Raw genomic sequence first — 14854 nt, 5'->3', positions numbered from 1 at the left:
GAGCAGCAGCAGGGGGCTTGGCCCAGCACCCCTAGGACACATCGGACAACAGTCGCACCACAGGAAATAAACCAGACTGAGCCACGCCTGAAACAGAACGGCCTCATATATTAACTCTTCAATAGACTCTGTACGTTACGAGTGAAGGAATGAGAGAAGGCAGGTGCCGATTGTCACTTGTACAACAAAGGCTCTATGTGGTTATTACACTTATTTCTGGTTTCAAATGAGAGAACAAAATTACAAGACCATTTTAATGCAACTTTAAAAAGTTCTCAAGTAACTGAATATAAAATCTCTTTCCAATGCACTTCGAAGGGTCAGTTGGAAAATTCATTTCCACAGATTTTTCTCTTTACCACAGAGTGTTCAGAAAAGGTAGACAACTGGTACTTGAAGTGTTAAATGTTTGACCTTTGCAAATAAATGCAAATACATTCCTGGTACAGCAGTCACATTTTGGCAATATTAGTAGCAAGCAATATGCTTGGATAACAGATTTCCACTTCTGCATTTGCAAATTCCTTCTCTGCTGGGCAATGAAAGGCCACTTGCAACATCCTGCAGGGGGGGAAAGGTATTTTAGTCAGAGGAATGAGCTATATACTAATACAGCAAATCTATGATCATTTGTACCCAGGGCTCTTACAAATGACTTTGTGAGAGACCTACAAACTCTCAACCAGGAACCAAGACTGGTGCTACATCTCCACGGCAGAGCCTATTCCCCCAGTGTAGATGCACCGTATACAGACAGGAGGCGCGCCGCCATTATAGGAACTCCTCAAACTGCTGCTTTTGTTGTCAGCAGAGCTCTGCTTCTGAGGGGGGAGGGATTCAAACCCCTAACTGACAGCACTATGTCAGTGTATGCTGTAAGTGTAGACCAGGCCTAATAGACCCTCTGTTCCTGTTCAATGCTGTTGTTTCCTTTATCACAATCATTATGATGTTCATTTGTGTCTCAAACTCAGAACAAGACATTTCCAATTCATTCTAAATGTCAGGCCATGTCTACATTAGCACTTATGTCAACACTTTTGTCGCTCAGGAGGGTGAAAAAATACCCCACTAAGTAACAAATTTTGATGGCATAAGTGCTCATGTGCACAGTGCTATGTACGCGGGAGATGCTCTTCCCCCAGCATAAAACCAACTCAAGAAGCGGCGGTAGCTATTATGCCAACGGGAGAGCTCTCTCCCATCAGCATAACACGGCTACACGAGCGCTCATACAGCAGCAAAGCTGTCTTGGTACAGCTGAGCCGCTATCAACTTGTAAGTGTAGACGTGGCCTTAGATTTTACAAGTGCTCACAATTGTTTTTACAACACAGTGTAGGGATTATTGTGTAAAAACACAGACCTTAAGCTGTGTTTCAGAAGAAGAGGGGAAAGCGAGAACTACAGAGGTGTTGTTTGTTTTGTTTTGTTAATTACAAAATAGTCTGTCTGACTTTTTGTTGTTATTAATCCATGGAGGTCAATGGCACATCCTAGAGGGTTATCAGAGCTTCTCCTGCTGCAACACAGAACTACTGCTCAGTTCATCTGGACATTTCCATGTTCTCAGCAATCCTACAGACTGGTGATGTCACGTTTTGAAATCCATCTGGCAAAGTAACAGCATTATTCTGGCAAATTGGAGCAATTAACTGAACATGGAGTTGATATGTCTCAGGAGCACACCTAGAGCCACTGAACTCTAAGCAACAGGCATTAGAAATTATGCAGGCAAAACCCCACCCCAGAGCAATGCAGACAGATCTGCAGGATTTCCAAGTAAGGCACAAGTACCTACCTGGAAATCATTAACTTTCAGTGAGAAGCAGACGTATTCTGAGTCACCTAAAACAATCCAAGAAAAGCGATGATTAGTATTAAGTCACATACAAAACACAAACTGTCCCACCGCACTTCTCAGAGTGAGTTGAGAGTGCGCTTTTGCCAGGAGATTGCCACCTCGCCTGTGATAGGTAGGCTTCCCCAGTGACCCAGATCTTCATCACTGCAATGCATTCTACATGGGACTCCACCTGACAGCCATTCAGGATCGGCAGCTGGTGCTTCTTGCAGGGAGCACAATTACACCCGTGCACGGCAGGCTGCACTCGTTTCTGAGTCTGGCAATTCAAAGCAATGGTTTTCCACTTGTGAATCTCAAAATGCTTTTAATGCTGGCTACCTGAGGGGTGCCTCTCTCCCCACACGCTACTGGGACAGCCGAAATCACTGCTTACTTTAACAGTTCCCATATTAAATAGGCAGTCTTGGTTTCCCAAGCCCCTTGCTTGGACACAGCCCTAGTGTGTTGACCATTAGGCTATTGTGGGTCATAAGAACATGAGAATGCCTGTGCTGGTCTGTCTAAGCCAGCATCCTGTCTTCTGACAGTGGCCAGTGCCGGGGGCTTCAGAGGGAATGAACAGAACAGGGTAATGTATCTCGTGATCCATCCCATCATCCAGCCCCAGCTTCTGGCCGTAACAGGTTTAGGGACACACAGAGCACGGGATTGTATCCATGACCATCTCTGCTAACAGCCATCCACCTATCCGCCAGGAACTTATATAATTTGTTTTTAAAACCCAGTTTTACTTTTGGTCTTCATAACATCCCCTGGCAACAAGTTCCACAGGTTGTGCATTGTGTGAAAAAGTCCTTCCTTATATTTGTTGTGTCCTATCTATTTAGGCAGTATTTTCTAGGGGGATAAGGGTTTAAAGTTCTTTGATCTTCATCTCTAGTGCCATTGTGATTGCACCAAATCGTAAAGTACTTCCTGATTGTACGCCCGTGCAAAGGGAACGGTTTTAGTGACACATGAAACAGTTCTACACTGAGAGAACTATTAGAACCAGAAGCCATGTTCTGGGACATTTACACTCTCTAGATTAGACGGACATCCTCCCTCTTCCCACTCCACATGTAGCAAGACCCAGAACAGCAGTTCAAGAGTCAGGGGCCCCAGGGAGAAGAGCATCTCCAGAGGGATTAGAGGCAGCAGAAGTGTGTTTGTCAGATGAATGCACAGACACCCCAGTGCAAGCAAGAAGCCAGAAGCGAGAGAAAATAACATTAGCAGGAAGGCGGGGAGGTGGGGCGGGCATGAGTGTATGCAGGGCTTGGATAGCGATGCCAGCAGCTAAAATTTCATGCAGCCAGACAGGACACCAGTGAAAAGATCCGGGGTTGGTGTGACATGATCAGCACGACGAGAGAGGAACAACTGTGCAGTGGAGATTTGGATGGACTGAAGCAGGAGATGCAAGTGAGTCAGGTATCCCAAGGACGGAGCTGCTGCCCTCATGTGAGGGACCAGACATGCCACAGATCCATCCGAAATGAAGGTCTAGCCCAGAGGAGTCACTGGGCGCTCTCACCTGAAGACGTCCTTTCAGATTGGCTGGTGTTTTAAAATCCCCCTTCATAACCTATGGAAGGAATGAAACCAGAGTGACTCCACTTTGTACAGACTAGCTGATGCTTAAACAGCCCTTCTGCCTCATTAGCTGCCTGGCATGTCACAGCGTGTCTGAACCAGAAGCAAACCTCAAAGGCCTGAACAATAGCCTGGCGTGTGCATGGAGTGATTTTGTTCTGCCCTGCTGGGCTGATCGCTAGCGTTGTGGGCCAACGTACCATTTCCGCACAGACCTGGCGTTTGACATCAGACGGCGGCTGTGGTGCTGTCCTCAGGACTTCTGCTAAAAGTGGTTTCTCTGGGCTGCGCCACGCCGCGCCACACTCCCTCCCTTCTCACCCAAGGTTTTTTTTTTTTTTTTTTTTAAACTGCACTGAGAAGGGATCTTTTGAACAATGACCATTTTCCATGTTCACGTTGACAAAAACTGAAGGGCTCCACTTTACTGAACTCAGGAATCTGCAGGGTCTAGATCCTGGGAGAGTCTCTCATCCCACTTTCCACTGCCACAATCAGAGCAGCCAAGCAAGCCAGGGGCAGGGGCAGGGATTTCAATGTATCGTGCACAGAGAAGGCACCAAACCTCCGAGAACATGAAAACAGTCTGCCCGTGGTTCTGTGTGTGCCATAACTGTGGCCTCTGGGCATCACTGCAATAAACCACCAGCACCACCTCATCGCAGTCCCTGGGCTAGTTCTCCTAGTACAGGAGTTGCCTGGTCCTCTTGGAGTCCTCCCTTTGAGGGAGGAGAGTTTGACCTGGGCCCAAGCAGAAACAAGGACATGAGAAGATTCCCTTCCTTTAGTACAGGGGTGGGCAAACTACGGTCCGCGGGACCGTCCTGCCTGGCCCCTCCCCTGCTGTTCCCCCTGGCCCGCAGCCTCAGCTCGCTCGCTCTGCCGCCAGCACAATGCTCTGGGCAGCGGGGCTGTGAGCTCCTGGGGCAGCGCAGCTGCAGAGCCCGGCCTGACCCGGTCTCTGTGCTGCGTGGTGTCGGTGTGGCACCACCAGCCGCACCACCAGTGCTCCAGGCAGTGTGGTAAGGGGGCAGGGAACAGGGGGGTTAGATAGACGGCAGAGGAGTTCGGGGTGGTGGTCGGGGCGGGGTGTGGATAGGGGTCAGAGCAGTCGGGGGTGGGGATAACAGGGGGTTGAATGGGGGCAGAGGTCCCAGGGGACAGTCAGGAAGGAGGGGGGGTTGGATGGGGCGGCGGGGGGCAGTCAGGAGACAGGGAGAAGGGGTGGTTGGATGGGTCAGGGGTCCCGGGGTGGCTGTCAGGAACGAGATGAGGGGTTGGATGGGGTGGTGGAAGTCCGGGGATGGTCAGGGGACAGGGAGCGGGGGAGTATGGATGGGGCAGGAGTCCCGGGGGCCGGGGGGCGCCACGGCCCCCTCCGCTAACTGGCCCTCCATACAATTTCCGAAATCCAATGCAGCCCTCGGCCAAAAAGTTTGCCCACCCCTGCTTTAGTAACTGGCTCGTGGCTCTGCAGCACCCCCAGCGGGGGCTGTAATTTCCAGAACAGCACAAGTAAATCTTCTGGGGAATGTCTCGGGCCTTAGCACAGCTTGAGTAGGAGCACTGTCCCAGGACATGACCTCGCATTTCTTCTGCCCCCAGCCTCCCCTTGGCTTGAGTGAGTCTGGGGTGAGCTAAGGAAGGAAGCATCAGTTTCTAGGTCTCCCATTGGGGACAGACTGGAGTTTTCTAGCTTTGCATTTACGCGACTTTTAACTTGGTCTTGATTAAAAAAAACCCAATACACTCCTGAGGCTTCCAGAATTAACAGGCCAGGACAGAGTAGTGCAATATCTGCCCTGAGGAGGCACAAGACCAAAAGGAATTTCATCTGTCACACGTCACGGAATCCGTCATCTGAACCAATGTTTTGAAAATAAGGAAAATGTAACTGGCACGTCCCCTTCTGTAGTTTTATCATCTTTTAAACAGGGGCAGTGGTTTTTAAAGGGTTCTCTTTGCTATGATTTAGTGACCTCTCCACCCATGGAGAGATATGTAAGTCTGTACTGCATATAGTAAATCCACATTTTTGTCACTATTTTGTATTTGTAACGTGCGTCATTCCCATCATCCTCCAGTGACACTCTGCATTCTAAGCGGACAGTAGCAATACTCACCCTCTGGGTGTTGTTGATTACCAAGGGGTCTGGGTTGCCATAGTTGGGTGGATTTGCATATGGGTCATAGCCAAGCCTAGCGAGCATTGGTGCTATCTGGGCCATGTCTTGCAATACGTCCCCTGGAATGTGCCCGATCCATTTGGACAAAGCTTCCAAGTTTACAGGCTTAATAACCTGGTCTGTTGATCTTTCTATCCTGTAAAGAGAGTAGAAATCCGTCGCTTGGGTTTTGGATGCATGTTGCGCTCACACATAGGGGCCTGCAGCTGGGTTATTGCCATTTGAGAGACGCATGTCGCTCAGATATTGTCAGCGTCTTCAGGATACAAAGCTTTAAATCCATCTATCGGTAAAGCACCAGTGCCTTCGTTAGGATGGCAGAGCTGCAGGGCCAAAGACCCAACACCAACACACCTAAGGGGTCAGTTCCGCTGTTTCAATACCCAAGTGCAAAGCATCCTTCCCCACTCTGCCTGGCCTAGGGACGCTCCCGTCCGCCTGCCCACCTTGCTGGGCCTCCTGTGTTAGATCAGCTGCAGTTTGTTTTCACTAGAGAGGAAGTGTGTCCCACTGCAATCCAAGCTTCGCTGCCTGTCTGCAGTGACAGTCTGCACCCTGCAGTCAAGGGGGGAGGGATAGCTCATTGGCCTGCTAAACCCAGGGTTGTCAGTTCAATCCTTGAGGGGGCCATTTAGGGATCTGGGGCAAAATCAGTACTTGGTCCTGCTAGTGAAGGCAGGGGGCTGGACTCGATGACCTTTCAGGGACCCTTCCAGTTCTAGGAGACAGGATATCTCCATATATTATTATTATTATTATTTATTTATAAGGCAGAGCAGCAATCACTGCACAAACTGTCCCTTTATATTTTGAGACAGCAAAGTTACCGTCCTGTAATTAGGCAGATTTACATAATTAGTATGAAAATTAGAGCCCTCCCTAGAGACAGTTCTGTTTATTCAGAACCCATAAATCTCCAGCACGCGCACGAGGAGCAGAGGCTGCAGCAGGAGTGCGGCAGGCACCGCCAGACCATGAAGGATCCAGGGCGCCTGAGGCTCTAGAGAGAAAATCTCCCATCCCTGACCTGTCTCCCGTCAGGCCTTGGCGAGCAGACACTGATTTCTACCCTCTTCTGAAGGGACGGGCATTCCTACGGCCAAACCTCTCACCCAGTTACTGCAGGAGAAAAATCAAAGGAATTTGTGGCTACCGGCCACATGGACATCATGGGAAATGAGACCTCGGGAACTGGGCAGCATTAGTAAATTAATGGGCTATTAGTAAGTAAGTTAATGGGCTATTTGATCTCAGTAGATTTTTAAAGATACAAAGCCCAATAGAGGCCATCAGTTCACCTAAGAAATATGCCTGCATCTACCACAGTAGCTGCTCTCCCCTTCCCTCGCTACCACAAAGCACAATTTCCTTGGCTGGGGAGGGTTTAGAGCTAACGAAAGACAAGGCCATGAAGGAGAAAAGCTCTACCCCAAGTCATGAGTGAACTGCATGCTCCACATCCCCCGCATTCCCTCTGCTCAGCTGCGCCCAGTGCCTGCACAGCACGTCTGCAATGTTCACGCCTTGCACCTCACGGAGAGCCAGACTCGAAGAGGCTCTCCAGATTCACAACCGCTACTGGTCAAACACCCCCCATTCACGAGCATCAGCAATATAGTGACTTGCCTTGGAATTGACCACCAGGGCTAGAGCCCCTAATTCTGGAAAATAAAGTGCTCTTTTGTTTGTACATCACCCAGGACAATGAGGCCCTAATGCTCCTCTGAGGTCCTTAAATAATATGGGACTCTAATCACTCTTCCCGCCTCTCCCTCTCGCCCTCCCCCACTAAGTAGCCAGGGCCTCAGTTACACAGTGTGGCACAGAATCGGTTCAACTGTGACTCAAAGAGAACCACACCCAGTAAAATGCTGACTAGCATGAGACAGCATTTTGCAAGGTACTGACTCACCAATCATGTGCAGTTAGCTCCCACTGCTCCGGTCTCTTTGGGAAGAACTTTTTCGGGTAGGTCTACACTGCAATGAGGCACCTGCGGCACCCATGGGGCTTGGGCTGCGGGCTGTTTAACTGCAGTGTAGACCTCTGGGGCTCGGGCTGGAGGCCAGACTCTAGGATCCTGCGAGGTGGGAGGGTCCCGAAGCTCAGGACATCCCGAACGTCTACACCACAATTAAACAGCCCCGCAGCCAGAGCCCCCATGAGCCCGAGTCAGTTGGCACAGGCCAGCCCCGGGTGTCTCATTGCAGTGTAGACATGCCCAGGGCCGGCGCAACCCATTAGGCGACCTAGGCGATCGCCTAGGGCACTACAATTTGGGGGGCGACGACCGCGGCGGTATTTCGGTGGCGGGACTTTCCGTTGTCTCTGGGGGGCGGCATTTCGGGGCGGGACCTTCCGCCGCCTAGGGCAGCAGAAAAGCTGGCGGCACTCCTGGAAATACCCTTAGTGTTGATGAAAGTATGGCCTGACAATGTCCTCCCTTTCCCTTGCTCAGAGAAAAACCATACAGTGGGTTCTTTCTCCTCCACTCCCCATTCTGGATGTACAGAACTAACAGAAAAAGACTGTTAGAAGACAGACTTGTCTGGCTAGTTCCCATATATCCACGTTTACAGTCAGAGGTTGGGTTAGGTGAATCTAAAATTACCAAGTAGCCAAACAACGGCAGCAAGAAGCTCAAAATATGAAATAGCTCTCGAAGACGCACGCTGTGCGTACACACTTCTTTATGCCAGGATCGTGTCAGAACGACGTGTGGCGAGAAGCAGTGGGAAGTCAGGGAACCTCAACTGCATGCTACCGAAAATCATTCAGTGCTAGCTGGAACGTAATCCAATGTTTAAAGAAATATTTGGGAATGGGAAGAAAAAGAGAAAGGGGGCATAGATTACCCCAAAACTGGAGCTCCTTAAATAGGACTCTGCCAAAGCAGAGCCTGAAATCATCCCCTTATTTACAAGTGGGATGACGGAGACGTCACCATTCTTAAAAATCCTCCCCTAAGCAGCTAACCGCCATTGTGACATTCACGCAGTTCTTTACTTAGACACACAAATACTCTGCAGCAGAGTTGGGTGCATCGATCCCTCTGCTCCTGAAAACCAGGCATGCCCCAAGAAGGTTTGGCAAGAACCCGCTCCGTCTAGTCAGGAGTCTCTTTGGAAAGCAGCGGCAGCCATACGGACACTCACTTGGAAAGAGAGACTCCGCCTGGTTTCCCTATTAATTCTTCATGGTGCAGCACTGCGTCGCTCCAGGAAATGTCTAGGAACTGCATGATGACACGCATGGACTGCTCGGGGTGCAGCACTAGCTGCTCATAGTAGACTGGCAGGCACCTGGACTGCCCAATTTCTACGCACTGCGAATACATCACCTCGATGGCTTTGTTCCACTTGGTGAGGCAGTCTCGGTAGCTGTTCAAGTCAAAGCCTGCAATCGTCACCTTCCTTGTGATCATGGAATGGACAGAAGCCCGGCCGTCTCGAACCATCAGCAGAAATTTGGAATTGGGAAAGAGCCTGGAAAGGTAGACAGAGGATTTTAAAGTGAAGGGGTCCTTGTTACATAGATATCTGGCTGGCTCCCCATGCTTGGCAATGACTTCCAGGATAAACGCCTGCATGGCAGCGTCCAGGACTTGGTCCGTCACTCCCGCTTCATCCAAGCGCATCTTTTCGCGCCCAGATTTGGACCAGGCCTGGCGCATGGCCAGCACCCGGGGAATAATGCGAGTCTCTTCTCCGCAGCGGACCTCTGGATGCGCATCCAGCATGGCTCTCATGAGAGTCGTGCCGCTCCGCGGGACCCCACCGATAAATATCAGCGGCATCTCCTTGCTGTACCGGTACTCGATGCGACTGGAGTCCACCAGAACCAGTTCTTCGTTTTCTGGTCTCATCAGCCCACGTGTCCGCTTGCCATAGCCCTCGCCCAGCAGCGCCTGGCACTCCAACATCTGCTGGCCAAGGTGCACAGTCACCATCAGGGCAACAGCAAAGCCAAGCCCCAGCAACACTCGCCTCATGGTGACCCGCATTCTGTTCTCTGCACATAGGCTGGGAGACCTTCAGCTTTCGGTTAGCGAGCAGCCAAGCCGGTGCGCATCTGCAAAGAAAACAGCACATGTTCAAAGAAGTCAGTGGCACACATCCGGTTACCCGGCCCGTCTCCTACTGAGCCCCCTGGCACCAGGACAGCCTCCGCCGCCAATAAATCTCACAAAGACCTACTGATCGCCTCAACTGGCCCTGGAGAGAACACGCCAAGCCATCTGTCTTGTCTGCTTGGAACGAACTCCAGCTCCCACCACAACTCCTGGGAGACCATTCCAGGGTCTAATCAACCTCGTGATTTATCACCATCTTACAGCCCCAAAAGAAGTGCAAAGTGATTTTCAGTCTGTACGTAAAGAGATTGTTTCTTGCTGCTGGGGACGAAGGTACCTGTTTACCAGCAATGCTGTGCAGCAGTTTAGGAAAGAAAATTAAGAATCATGTATCCAGGAAATCTTTAGGGAAGTACTTCCAAAACATCCAGACCAAATTTTCCTTGGCTTATCTTCATCCTATTACTTCCTTCTATTAAATATGTGTTGCTTTGAAGCAAGGACTGCCATCAAAACAGAGAAGAACTGAAGTAAAAACAGAATAGAAACCTCCAAGCTCTGGGATTCCATGCGAGCAATTCTAGAAGAGTCGGAGTGCAGCAAAAGCACAAGCCTTGCTTTACTAGCTCAATGGCAGAGCTTTTGTATGTATGGCCAGGGGCATTCTGGCTTAGTCAGACTTTTCCCTCCTCAGGAAGGCCAAGAAAACATGAATCTCCAAGGTGACAGACTGATTTACTGCACTCCATCCCAGATGTGTCCCCAGTCCTTTCTGGCAGTTTTCCTTTGTTGTATTACACGTATTCACTGAACTACACAACACAACCCTTCTATCAGTTCCATAAACAAGACGTTTCCTGTTGGCATTTGTTTACTTTGATTAGAAATTAGCTAGGACATGAGAAAACTCTACCCATTCGATTTCCAGGAGGTTGGTGGGCTTGCTTCAGCAGAAGCGATGGCCAATGAGCATCAAATTGGGTTAATTATTAAACAAACTATGTATGTGAAGGTTTAGTGTCAATACTAGCAACAAACATCGCCAATCTGAATACTCCCCTGCAAGAAACTGACCTTAAATAAAGTTTCCCCTTGAAACACTGAAGCTTTCATTTGGCTCTGCTGTGAAGACGCGACTTCTCCATAGGAGATTCCAGCAGGAGGATTGTTGCTCCTGCAAGTCTGTCTCCTGCTCTGCTGATTCCACAAAGCTCCTATTAAACCTGGCCAACCATCCCTCCCCCTTTCCCGGCCGAACCCACTAGTGCAGGGTTTGCAATCCCGCCCCGAGGTCACAGAGGGCGTTTGGGGTAAATTCCTTGCAATGCCTGGATTTGGGAAGAAGTTGAACGTGGGAGAGGGGAAGGGAACCGCTGTGCATTTTATTTCCCTGCCAATCCAAAACGCTGCCTAAGAAAAATATTTTCTGTTCAAAAATTTCTTAATGAAAGCAAGCATTTACCAGTGGCCCATGTAGCCATGCAGAGCAGTCCATTCTCACACCCGGCAGGGCACTGGCCGTGTCCCGGGAGCTGAGTCAGGCATGCGGCTTTTCTTGACATCATTATTTGTTCAGCACTGATTGTGCGTAGTACTGTACAAAGAGCAGCAGTTCTGGGCCCCGGGACTTTACAATCTAGTTACAGGTCTCTGAAGTGATGAATTGGTCATTTGACTTTTTAATATATATTCATCTCAAAAAGCAATTTAAAATGCCCACTAGCCTCTGGGCTCCACAGCATTTATAGCTGGAATGGACAGAAATTCAGACTAACCGGACTGTAATGGGATGTAGTTCAAAAGTCTAAGCAGAGGTAAACAAATTTATTTTAAAGGGAGGATAGACGTTTGTACTAAATGGGGTAGGAGAATATGGTTTATGGTTAACATTTCCTCCCGGGATTCCCTGGCAGCCCCACTCGCTTGTCAAGGTCACTTAGAGGTGAGGATATGGCTCATCTGGGCATCTGAAACGAGTGCTGTGAATCTGACCACACAAACACGGGATTCCAGAACAACGGACCAGACGGAACGTGCCACACGTCAGAATCCTGAAGTGAAACCTGCTGCGTACGTTCTGGGCCCTCCACTGCCCAGGCAGCAGGGGGTGCTGGACAAAGTCGCTTGAAGGGACTGTGATCTCAAATGTTATTCAGCTCTGCTCCTGCCCATCCATGGGCTTGTTCAGCTACTGCCAAGGCAGATGGTAACTATGCAGCATAGCAAACTATGAGACTGTCTGGCCTCTAACTTTGCCTGCTAGACATTTAAAAAGAAAAAAGAGCTCTTAAAATAGTGGGTCTATCAGCTTCAGGATGACAGACATGCGGACAGCCTGCTGTCTGGGCACATGACTAGGGAACAACAACCCTGATCTGATGCTGACTCCATCTGTGTCTGGAACATGTCACTTCTCTCTCTCCCCGCTTCCCCAACAGTAACAAGGGGAATACTTGCTGGCGGGGCAGCCAGGGGGTGGTTGCCAAGACCAGACTGCTACCCAAAGTACTACCTGTTATTAGATGGGGGGGTCACTAAAACCTCCCGAAACTCGGAGTTCCTAAACAAGCACAAGTGAGCCTACTCACTAAAGCGAGGTCAAAGGTGCAACTAAACTCAAGCTGCATTCTGCAGTCTTCTGCTGCAGAAAGTCCTCAGTTACTGTCTTCTCCTGGCTTCCTCCCTCCCACACAGGATCCAGGGACTTAATCATTGTATCCTTCAGGATGTACGTTCATCAACAGAAACCAAAAAGCTAAAGGCTTCACCAGAGCACAACCAGCTCAATAGAGCACCAGCCAGACGTGTGGGGTCCTGACCCCTGGGACACATTGATGAAGATGGAGTGCGATCCAGAGAGCCAGAAACTCCATCTTCAACCAGACCGAGAATTTAGTGCTGGCTTTAAATGCAACATGCAGAGTAACAGCTGAGCTGTGGCCGATGTGGGAATAAGGATCAATAAAAAAAATCCCTGCCATTAAAAATCTTCCCCATTTTGCATTCTGATTAGGTATTCATATCATATTCATATTCATATTCATATCAGCAAGATTTGTAATTGTTTCTAGTGGCTTTGGAGAGTGGTAAAATATTAATAAAACAGAAGCGGCTGTGCAGACACAAACATGAAATATTCATTAACTCACTCCCAATGTGTCATGCAGGGTCCCACTGCTCTGACAGATCCTCTTTTGATACACTTACCTTTCCCTGCTAAATTCATTTTGCCGTTGGCCGATCTTTGCTCAGAAATACAGATGGCCGATGAATACCTAATGGGGAAAAAAACCCACAATGCTGATTTGTTTAGAGAGAACGGATATTCATCAGAATGGTTAGAAATAAAATGCTCATTCTGAGGATTCAATTTTCAATACTGCAGTTTTAATAGTCTATCGACACACAGCTCATTAATGTTTTAATGTTTACCTGAAAGCCACACGACATGCAGACACGAGATACAAATGTTATGTTCATCATGCATTGTCTCCACCAAACCTAGCAACTGGCTGGCAGAAATCAGCCTATCTTAACACGCTGGCAGTGTCACTTGGCTATCTCAGCTACAGACAAGGCATTAAAAATAAGACTATACACCTGGCATCACAACCCTGAGCCCATGAAGCAACATTCCTCTCATCCCAGGGAAAGGAAACCTTGCAAGTCCATGGGGTAAATTACAACAAAACTCAGGGAGAGTTTGGGGGCACCGGCTGAGAGAGAAGAAGAAAACAATTGAACACATCTCTCAAATGAGGTAGGAGGCTGACTTCAAGACCTGAGACGGCGAGAGCAAGAGCTAGGCAGAAGCAGGAAGGATGTGAGAGGCCAGAGGGGATGGCAGACTGAATAGATTACAGAGTCCCCACTGGGCTTTTCTATTTGCCACAGGTAAACAGAACCACGCAGCCCGCTCCAGAGGACACTGCACAGCACCTGCTTTCCCGTTTCATTACAAGCTCTGAAATCAGGCAAGAGCAAAAGTGCTGCAGAGGGTCACCAGCTTTTCCCAGTGTACGGCTTTGACCGAGGTCATCTGTAATTCTGAGCAAGCTCTGCTTTGAAAATTAGCTCCTTTGAGCAAACCACTCAAAGCGAAGTCAAGGGGATGCGAACCCCAGAGCAAAAGAAAACGTCAGCACTAGCCCCTGCAAAGCAAGCTGCAAGATTTCCCTGGCTAGGACAAACTCTTCCACGTTTTGCTCAAGGTGGATTCCTTCACCCTGCTGTCTGTGAAACTGATTTTTAGCACATGGAACTCCCTGGGGCCCAGTGGCGTTTGCAATCTACCGGCAGCATGCAGATCCACAAGACGTGATCTTAACATTGAAACAAAACGGGCTCCCACGCGTGGTACACATGCGCCCCTCCCACTAAGAATCGCCCCCAGCTCCCCACCTGTCTCTGGATTTCCAAGGAGCCCTGTCTTCTGCATCTGCAACTAAGTTCCCTCTTTGCATATCATACAACAGCCTAGTAGACGGAGCTGCCTTCTGAGAACACAGAATCTTTTTCATGCTGTTTCCAGGAGATGCCTCTGAACCAGGGATAAAAACGTTACCAGTGTAACTGTTGCAAGAAGTTAGGTGCCCTGCAGGGCAGCAGCAAGGCAGGCTCCAGTCGCCTTTCGGGTGAAGGGGCAGAGACAGAAGGGAGAGGAGGGGGCAAAAAGGCACAAAGCAGCACATGCCATTTGGCTGCACACAGCGACCAGGCCTATTCGGCTGGAAGGGGATTTCCACCTGGCTCCAGGATTAGAGGCTGTCACGGGATTCTCTCCCCAGTATTTCTGGAGCACCCCCGGCTGCAGATCTAAGCACTCCACGTACACGACAGGCCTCGGTGTCTGCTGCTGGGGGTGATGACGCACTCATCCATAGTCTGGTGAGCATACTTGGTAACACTACACCCCCACCCATCACATACACAGCTCCCCACAGCTCTCGTGGTCGGGGCACAGCACCTCGCCTCCCCAATTGGACATTGACAGCTGCCCTCGAGACCTGGGGCTTGACTGTCAGAGGTGATGAGCACCCACAGCTCCATTAACTTCAACTGGAGTTCTGGGCGCTCAGCACCACTGAAAGGCAGGCCCTTGTTTGCCTCAGTTTCCCCTGTACACCAGGGATTTCATCCCCTGCTTCACAGAACC

General features: G+C 49.5%; 1 protein-coding gene across 13 annotated transcripts in view; it reads right to left on the bottom strand.

The window, feature by feature from the left end:
- Window positions 1-88: 88 nt before the first annotated feature.
- The window catches only part of TPST2 (tyrosylprotein sulfotransferase 2), a 40555-nt gene continuing 25789 nt past the window's right edge, over window positions 89-14854 (bottom strand). For 10 of the 13 annotated variants that reach the window (XM_034791068.1, XM_034791064.1, XM_034791062.1 and 7 more), the window contains 4 exons: window positions 12907-12974; window positions 8783-9698; window positions 5565-5763; window positions 1859-3433 (listed from right to left, as the gene is read on the bottom strand). In XM_034791068.1, the coding sequence (XP_034646959.1) occupies window positions 3206-3433; window positions 5565-5763; window positions 8783-9630 (1275 nt within the window). In that variant the 5' untranslated portion in view covers window positions 9631-9698; window positions 12907-12974 and the 3' untranslated portion in view covers window positions 1859-3205. The other 3 variants (XM_034791075.1, XM_034791074.1, XM_034791073.1) reach the window with 3 other exon arrangements.

The sequence above is a fragment of the Trachemys scripta genome, chromosome 15 (genome assembly GCF_013100865.1).
Source record: "Trachemys scripta elegans isolate TJP31775 chromosome 15, CAS_Tse_1.0, whole genome shotgun sequence".
NCBI classification, from domain to species: Eukaryota; Metazoa; Chordata; order Testudines; family Emydidae; genus Trachemys; species Trachemys scripta.
Note: the sequence above shows the minus strand (reverse complement) of the source record. Positions and strands in the feature narration are given on the sequence as shown.